Raw genomic sequence first — 10,382 nt, 5'->3', positions numbered from 1 at the left:
CATTACAGCCTTTAATCAGCCGCAAACATTTAAAGTAAACTATCATTCGTTCACTCAAAGTTCATAATATAAGCAATTATATAATTCTACAAGTGATCTTTCGGATAGTAATATCAGTTCATAGTAGTATCAGATAGTAGTATCAGACACTACATTTGTAATATTCAAAGTCATTCAGTTTCGATTTTAACAGTTAATATTATATTAATATTTAACTATATTAATTATCATATGTAAATAAATCTAAAAAGTATTTAAGTTTTTTTTTTGAGAATAAACTTGAATAATAATTTTTGATTAGTTAAGTCTTATTGTCTTTTTTCTCCTATATTAATATATTTTAAAATATTTTTCAATTTCTTTTTTCTATTTGTAATTTTTGATATTTTTTTTCTATCTTTTATGTCATTATTTTTTATATTACATTACATAGTGCAAATGTAATTTTTAAAATAACCAATTATAGATTTTCTTTTTTTTTCTATAGGATTTGACAGATATGCCCTAAATTTAAATTTTATCTATTTGATAATAATTTTATAGAGATATAATTTATTTTCTTTATTCAATTTGAAATTTAATTATAATTTTCTTATTCGTTTTTATTTATTTAATTTTCTTTCGAATTATCTTTTCTATTTTCTCTCTATTTTTTTCAAATATTTGAGTTTGTAGGATTTTTTAATTATAAAAATAGATTTTTGGAATTGTTTTTTTTTTTTTTAATATAAAAGTAATATGTGAGTATTTTATTGATTTTAATTTTGTTGTCTTTTATTCATTGTTTTACATGTTAATAGTTTTGTAAATTTAATATTGCATTTTCAATTCTTTCATGGATAGAATAATATCATCCATAAATATAAATATTTATATAAGATATTATGAATTTGACATGTCTACAATGTAAAGAATATAATGAATTCAAATATATTTCTCTATATAAAATATGTCAACATAAATTTTTAAAACGATATTATCAAAAACGATATATTTTTAATTCAAATATAAAATTTTATTTATCTATTTATGAGATATGAAATAATGATCAAAAACATAGCAATAGAAATGCTTTTAATTTATTTAAAAAATGCCAGATTATCACATTTATTATTAAATTTATTATTTCTTTTTCATATTCAAAAAAGTTATAATATAGTATTTCTTTCATAAAACTGTCATTTCTATTTATTTATTTGATTATTTTATAATTTTTCCAAATTGATAATCTAGAATTAATCTTCTAGTGTTAATTTCTTTAGTTTTATTGTGAACAATTTTTTCTATTACTATATTTTTGTGATCAAAAATTACATTTGTGTACCAAATACCTTGCAACGAATCACTATTAGAAATCGCAAAGTTTTGATCTCCATGTATTGTGACGTATTCCTTCGAGGACTCATCTTTGGAAATCGCTCTCCAATTTTTGTTAAATCATTTTTAATTTATCTTTTAGTATTTTCGCAAAAGATAATGATTGAATGAATCATGATAGTTTCTTAAAATCAGTTAAAATTCAACTGAGATTGAGTATAAATTAAATCGATAATTAAAATTAAATAAATCAGAGCATAGTTTGAAATTAGAATTTAGTCAGTTATTATCGATCAGTCGCAAATAGTTATATTACTATTAATAAACTATATATTTACTATTACTATAAATAATTATATAATCCCATATTCATAGATATCCTTCAAGCATTTAATTTAGGTTTCAAATCATTCCATTTTGTATAATATTCCACATACTTAATTGAACTTTAATACAATACATATAAATATAATAAAATAATATAGATATAATCAGTGAAATAAAACGTATAAAATATGACTATGAGCGGTTGAAGAAATATTATATAGTTTGCTAATGATCAGGTCCTATGATAAGAGAAATTTTTTAAAAGAATGGAAAAAACTATTTTCTTTTCTTATAGTTCTTTTAAATAAATAAAGAAAGAACCAGCTAGTGAATTATCAGTTCAACATTTTTAATCTAGAAAATAGAAACTTTCTTCTCAATTTTGATTTGATTTTTGCAAAAATGTCTATAGAACGAGTTTATTAGAAATGCTCATAATCAGTAATTGTATAACTATACTAATTTTTTTTATAAAATTTTTTATTTTATATTTCCTTAACCTTCATTTCTTCTTCTTCAAAAAAAATAATATTTTATACTATTCCAAAGTATGAAAGCAATTATATTTTTATATGAAAAATATAGAATCTTTTATAAATATATATTTAATCGCTTATAAAAAAAATTTTGATATTAATAATTGTTATTAATAATTAGATAGAAACATACTTAACAGAAAAATTAATAGATAGAAATTTATTTAGAGATAAAATAAAAAAAAATATTCATAAAAATTTTATTTAAATTATATCTATTTAATGCTTTATTGTTATTTTTATTTTATTATAGATATATTTTATTATTCAGCAAATTTAAATTGTAATAAAAACTTAAAAAATATGTGATTCTTAATGATTTTATTTGAAATTTCTCATTGCTTTCAAACTTTCAAATGATAATATATTGGTATTATCTCGGATATAAAAAATTTATATTATTTTTATATGAAAAACAAAAAGTTATTATATAAAAGTTTATAAGTTATTATATTATTATAAATATATTATTATAAAAAATTATATTATATTATTATAAAAAAATAAATGTAAAAATTATTATAAAAAGATATATATTTATTTTAAAAAAAAATTGAATAACAAACAAAACTAAATTTTTTCTTTTTTTTTTAATCTTATGCTGTTACATAATAAATAGATTTTGAATTTTTTTGGAAACTTAATGCATAATATATATATGTAAAAATATAGATTATGATTTAATAAAAATGACAAAACTAGAAAGAATATTAATCTTTAATAAAATGTAGATGAAAAATGCAGAATAAAATTTTTGCAGGTTTTATTTTTGAAAAAATATGTTGTTCTAGGAAAAATTTTCAATTGTATTTAATTGAAAACATACTTAACATTCTATTTATTTATAATTGTTTCAATTAATGTATCGAATTTTTAAACTTGTCTTTCTCAAATCAAAAACTAATAAATGTCCAAAGATATACAAAAATAAAAAATATCCAAACTATTCATTATCTGGAAGATGAAATAAATCTTTACTAAAATATTTAATCATATATGTTTAATATAAAAATAAGTTTTTTTAGATAGATGTAATTTATTTATAATTATTAATCTTCTCTAAATTTTCAAATTCCAATTTTTTTATATATGTATAGCTTTAAAATCAAAAATTTTTTTTTTAAATAATAAATAGTAGATTTTAGTAAAATCTACTATAAATAGTAATTTCTGATACATTTTCATTCATATATAATTAAAACAATAATTAAAACATTGATAAATAGAAAAAATAATTTGAACGATTTTAATGCAATTTTATATAAACAATATTATTTGAAATAATTAAATAAAAATATATTTTGATTTTCTTAATTATATATTAAATATCTTTTTCTGAAATAATAATATATGTTTATATTATTGAAAAATATTTAATATATTTAATCTCAAAGTAGCTCTCATGTATATATTTTATATATATATCAGTATATCTTTTTAATTTGTTTCTTATATTTTATAGTTTTTGAAAAAATCATTTATTCAATTTTATTATTTCAAAATTTTAATTATTTTCAAATAAATCTGCGTTTATTTTCACGTATTTCATATTTTAATTAATTATTTTTCATTTTTAATTACTCAAATTATTAATGCAAATTAAATATGTAAAAAAATTACAATTTTTAAACAATAATATCTTAAATCATTACAAAATATTACAAAATATTATTTCAATTATTAACTAAAATATAATCTACAAGTATTACATAAAATAAATTTTTAATTATTATTTTATTTATTTAAAAATATTTCATATAATTATTTTCAATAATTTCTCTTTCATGTCCACCACTGTTTCAATATAATTTTTTTCGAATCAAAATTCAAAAGAAATTTTAATACATTTTATGTTTTAAAAACTTTAATTAAAATTAAAATACTGTTCGTGACTAATAAGAATTCTTGTCACGATACAAAAACAGTAAAATGAATCATTTTGTTTAATGATGTAGTGAACATATATGATTTTATTTGAATATGTATTAGTTTCAATCATATCTAATTATTTTCATTAATATTACGTCTATTGAAATCAAACATTTTTCCAATAAATTTCTTGTTATTCACGAACAATATTTTATCATTTAATTATTTTATTTATAATATTCATTTAAATGTTAATTATATTCATATTCAAATAAAATAATGAACTTTTAAATTTGACATAATGCAAAAAAGCGATTAATATCTTTCAAATGAAATTGAAAATACTATATAATTATTATAAAATTGAAAGAATCAAAATAGAATTTTTTTCTATAATTAATAATTAAAAATAATCATTCATGATTCATTCATTAATTGAATAAATGATATCTTAATACTAATTTCCATTGAACAAGCCAAATAGATTATTTTATTTAGATTATTTAAAAATGAAATTTTTACATTAGTAATATGGATGTGGTAAAGTAGTAAACTTGATTATGATATTTTATGTTAACTTTTTCATCTGTTATATCATCAGGATTGTTAATATTTCAAAATATATTTTTTTGTCAATATATTTATCTATATCACATTTAACACTATCATTTTGATTTTAATTCTAATGTTACATACATGTCATGTTTTATTTTATGAATTTGGAAGTTTTGTGGAGATGTTTAGATCAACGAATTGACAGTTTTCGATTGTTAAAATCTTCGGTTCGTTGGCGATCAAAGTTTTCGTTTTATCTGGACACACAGTAATGCTATATTTAACATAAAAAAATTAATAAATTATTAGTAAATAGTTATGAAATAATTAGACAATTATTCTATATATTACATTTAATAATTATTCAATAACACTATATAGTAATTAATTTTAACAATATTAATAATTAGAAATATGTTGAACGATTATGTAAATTCATGAAAATTGAGATTATAATTTTTATCAAAAAATTTAAAATTGAATAATTGAAAATATTAAATATAAAAAAGATTTTATACATAAAAATTTTTATATATAAATTTTATAGATTTTAAATAATTTTTTAATTATCAAAACAGTATTTATTGATATATATTATTTATTGTATATATATATTTATTTATTGTAGGAAATTTAGTAAAAATTATTTTATATATTTACATACATTACATATATTTTACATTTTATATATTTAATAATTTAAAATCTTATTTTTTAAAATAAAAAAATGATTTTTATTACAATGAAAAATGAAAATCTATAACTCATTATGGCATTTACGATCTCTTACATGTATTTTTTATATGTGTACATGTAAAAACATATACATATATTATCAAAAAATATTTATTATTATTAATTATATTTATAAATATTTATTATTATTAATTATATTCATTTTTATTTATAATAATGTGCTATCAACAATTTATTCATATGCTATAAAAAATTAGCTAATTCATTTGAAAAATATTTGAAAAATTTTTAAATTTGAGTAAATTTGAATACTCAAAAATCTCTCATAATTACATTACTCTTAATTTCCATCTTATCTATGTAATCTTTCCATATTACACATTTTATAAACGATTTTTTTATAATATTATAATATTATAATATTAAAAATAATAATAATATAATAATAAATAGAAATAAATATACAAGATATTACAAGATATTGCATTGTATAAGTTTTTTCTTATTATTATTAAATTTCGATGCACAAAAATTTGCATGTAATATTTGTTCATAAATATAACATAAATATAAATTTATCATTAACTTTGATTATTAATTGAAATTGTTTTATATTTTATTTCTCATATTTAAACTCATTACCACTTTTTAACTGCTCATCTTGGTGATATTTTTATATAAAAATATTTATATAAACTAACTGTTTATTCAAATACATATTGGTTACATGCTGTCATGGGTGCATATGTATAATCGAAATTTATTATAATGGTAATAATAGTTTTTTGCAAATTAATAGAGTCTAATTTTTTCATAAAAGAAAAATGTCGATTTTTATAATATATTTAAAATATATATTATATTATAATATATTTTATAATATATTTAAAAATCATTGAAATTAGGAAGTGCTTAATTTATAGATTCACCGAAAATGGTTTTATTTTCTGAGATTTCAAGAACATTCAAATTTTTTAAATAGAATTAAATATTTTTATCATCATATCAACTATCATAATAGTTGTAATAAATTCAATAATTTATAATCATCATAAAAAATTAGAAACAAAATGAATAAAGTTGATAAATAAAATGAGTGTAATAAAATTTTTATTATTATTGAATATATTATTTTATAAATTATTTTTTTTTATTATATTATTCTAAGATTTATTCTAACAAGTGTTTAAATAATTTTTACTAACTTCAACATATTTCTATAAATTTTAGAAAATATAAAAAAATATATTAAGTGAATATTATTATAATAATATATTATTATAATATATTATTGTACATATTATAATAAACTTAAAATAATAATGTATATAAGTTATCCTATGTAAAATCACAAAAAAAATTTTTTTTCATTATTCATTTGAATATTATATTTGAATCTTTTATTTTATTATTACAAAAATAAATGTAATAAATATATTTTTGACTATATAATTTTTATAAATTAATTATAATCTAATAAACTATATAAGTAAAAAATTTCAAATAATTTAGATAATATAAATTTTGAATATAAAATAAGAAACATATTGTTTAAATTATTCAAATATTATATACATACCCATGAGCGGCCACCAAACTGTCGATTCTTAATGAATCAATATATACGCAAGGTGTGTGTAAGAGCCTCCATGTGAGTGGATTGAAAAAAGAAGCTTGATACTCCCACATAATTTTAACTGCTTCTGGTTTACCCACCACATTGCCTGGTAATACTACAGTATGAATGCTTCCTGGTTCATAATATTTTGAATGAGAACTAAGCAACATTTCTTCTGTTTTTTTTCCGCCTTCACCAAATATTTTGACTGCAAAGGTACCAACTTCACCACCGTGATTCAGACTTTCATTTGTTTTCGAAATATTAATGGTGATTTTATAATGGTCTTCTGAAAATTAATTAAAATTTTTTTTGATTGCTAATTATTTTAGCATATTAATTTAATATCAATTTAATATCAATTCGAAGTTATCATATATAATTGAATTTAAGTTAATTTTCAATTTACGTTCATAGAAATAATGAATCTAAAAATATTATTAACAATTTTATTATTATTATGATCATCATTATGAAGAAAAACTTATGATTAGAAAATTATTTTCGGAAATTTTAAATTATAAAAATATATGCATACAAAATATATATAAAATAAAATAAAATAAAATATTTTTATTTTCGGTGTTATTATAGAGTTTAATTATAGTTATGGTTATTTGTGAAATATTATATTTTGTAGAATTATAAAATGAAATGATAATGCTAAAATGAAAAAAATAGAAAGAAATTACATTAAAACAAACAATTTTTAACGTTCCATTATTTAATATATAAACTTTATAAAAGTAAAAAAATTTCATAAATTTAAAGGGCAATCATTTTTTTTTATACGTAACTATATATTTTTTTATACAAATCATACATTTTTTTCATTCTTTATATAAAAAAATTATATAATTGGATTAAAAATTGATTAGTTTTCAAAATAATATAATTTTTTCATAAAATTATATCATTGAATCATAAAATTTACAAATTTGATTCTGTTGAATACATATAAGAATAAACATAACATTTTTATCTCTGCACTCTTAGACTTTAAATTCTTTTGAATTAAGAAAAAGAATTGTATTATAAAGAATTCTATACTTCTAAATTTATAAATTTCTATAATTTCTAATTTCCAATTTTTTAAAATATATATATATATTATTAGCTGTATTCAATTAGAATATTTTTCGTTAATTTTGCAATTTTACACTTTGATTATAAGAAACAAATATGAATAATACATTTACTTTCTTTGAATTTGTAAATGATAGTGAAATAACATATAGTGAAGTAACATTCAAGTGTACATATTACTCAAATAAAATATTAGAGAAAAAAGTTAAAAAATTTTAGAAACTAATCAATTTTCAATTCAATTATTATAATAAAAATTATATGTATAATTATATGTATAATTTCTTTCTTTTTTTCTTCTTTCTTTTATTTAAAAAAAAGTTGTTTTTTAAATCTGTAAAATTTTCTATTTTTGAAGATTTATATATCACATAATTTGAAACTAATATTTGATTATGAAATTTTTTTCTATTATTTTTAGCACTATTACTTAATTTATTTACTAAAAATATTAAATAAATTTATAAAAATCGTTGAAAGCAATTTATCTTTATTTTGCTATTGAATTATGATAGAAAATTTCTGATAAAATTGAATATAATATTCTAAATAAAGATAAATAAGACTAATTGTAGATAGAACTATAGTAAGCAATAATTAGTGATCATATTATCTCTAAAATTATTAATTATCACATTGAATTTTTATGCAAAATAAAAAGTTAAATTGAAAATGATAAATAATCTGATGTTGTCAAAATGAATAGCATAGTAGTTTCTAAAAAATCTACGAAATAAAAAAGACAAGATTGCCTTCTTGTGAAAAAATATTATTAATTCACATAACTCGTTCATATTGAATTTATTTTGGAATTTTAATAGAAATAAAATTTCCGGTTTTTAACATATAATAAATATCATATTAATATTATAATATATATTAATATAAATTACGACTCAGATTTTTTAATTAACATAATTAATAAAATTTGGATAAGAAAATTGTGAAAACATAAATATAATTGCATAAAAATTTAGTTTACTACAGATTTTTGAATTGATTATAAAAAAAGAAATTTTTATATTAATAATTTTTTATAAAATACTTATATAAATACTTAAATATCTTTAGAATTACTTAAAACAAATTGAAAATTGAAATATTAATTAATTATTTGATATAATAATATATCAAAAATTACAAAATCTCAAAAAAAAGCTGTAGATATTTGCATTTTCAAAAATTATAATCAATTATTAATTTGAAAAATATGTTACAAAATATATTAAAATATTATATCACTTAACTTTATATATCATATAACATTATTCTATTAGTATTTATTTTTTCTTTCTTTAAAAATATATTAATTTCATCTGATTACTTTCATTATATGAAAATTAAATTATTATTTAAAAATCTTAGTTTAATAAAAAGTTTTTAGTAAAAAGTTTTTAATAAAAGAATTATTTTTGTTAAAATTTTTCTATAAATTTAGCATTTTGTTTTATATTATTTTTTAAAGAGAGAGACTTTATATTCATTATTAATGTTTTAATTGTGTAATTATTATATTTATGAAATAATATAATTTAATAATCAAAATTGATAATTTATCTTAACATTTATATTGCAATAACTTACAATTACAAAATAGAATTTAATAAATGTGTTTAGATAAACTTATTTATTATTTTTATTATATTCTTTTAATTATTATTAAATTAATAATATACAAAAAAATAAAAAATATATTTAAAAAAAATTAATTAATTATGATAATAATTGTAATAATTATGATAAATATACATAATGAGTACATAATTTTTGAAAAATAAAATTACAAAAATTACATAAAATTATATAATTTTATATATATATATAAATTTATATAAATATAATAATTGCTATCAAATTTCACAGCACTTTTGATAACAAGTTTATGTCATTAAAATATTTTTTATTATATTTCACTTAAAATGAAATATTAATTTAATATTTTTAATGGATTATATTATATATAATTTATATTATTTTAAATCCAAATAATTTAAATATTTGCATATATATTCACACTTAACTATATTCTGATCTATTTTATTATTATTTTCTGATTTTAGATTTGTGTTCATTGTATTGGTCAACATTTTTAATATTTTTGTAATAATAAAATTTATCATTGATTTTTATATATATTGTTCTATTTTTATATATATTCTTGATTATCCAATACAATAAACACAAATCTAAATCAAGAAAACTATTGAGATCAAAATATAATTAAGTATACATATATTCAGCAAATATTTAAAGATTTTTTAAGAAATAAAACTTTATACCTTATGAAAAAATTTATTATTATTGATTTATTAATCAATATTTTCGATTTATTTATTGATATAATCTTGTCTAATTATATTAATTGCTCATTATTTTGT

General features: G+C 16.2%; 1 protein-coding gene across 5 annotated transcripts in view; it reads right to left on the bottom strand.

Annotated features, from left to right (window-relative positions):
- Positions 1-3,717: 3,717 nt before the first annotated feature.
- Positions 3,718-10,382, bottom strand: part of LOC726880 (pancreatic lipase-related protein 2-like) — a 79,862-nt gene continuing 73,197 nt past the window's right edge. For 4 of the 5 annotated variants that reach the window (XM_026442630.1, XM_026442631.1, XM_026442632.1 and 1 more), the window contains exons 9-10: positions 6,880-7,207; positions 4,511-4,878 (exon numbers count right to left, since the gene is read on the bottom strand). In XM_026442630.1, coding sequence (XP_026298415.1) covers positions 4,761-4,878; positions 6,880-7,207 — 446 coding nt within the window. In that variant the 3' untranslated portion in view covers positions 4,511-4,760. 5 annotated transcript variants of the gene reach the window in all.

Source organism: Apis mellifera, linkage group LG9, assembly GCF_003254395.2.
Source record: "Apis mellifera strain DH4 linkage group LG9, Amel_HAv3.1, whole genome shotgun sequence".
Classification (NCBI taxonomy): domain Eukaryota; kingdom Metazoa; phylum Arthropoda; class Insecta; order Hymenoptera; family Apidae; genus Apis; species Apis mellifera.
Note: the sequence above shows the minus strand (reverse complement) of the source record. Positions and strands in the feature narration are given on the sequence as shown.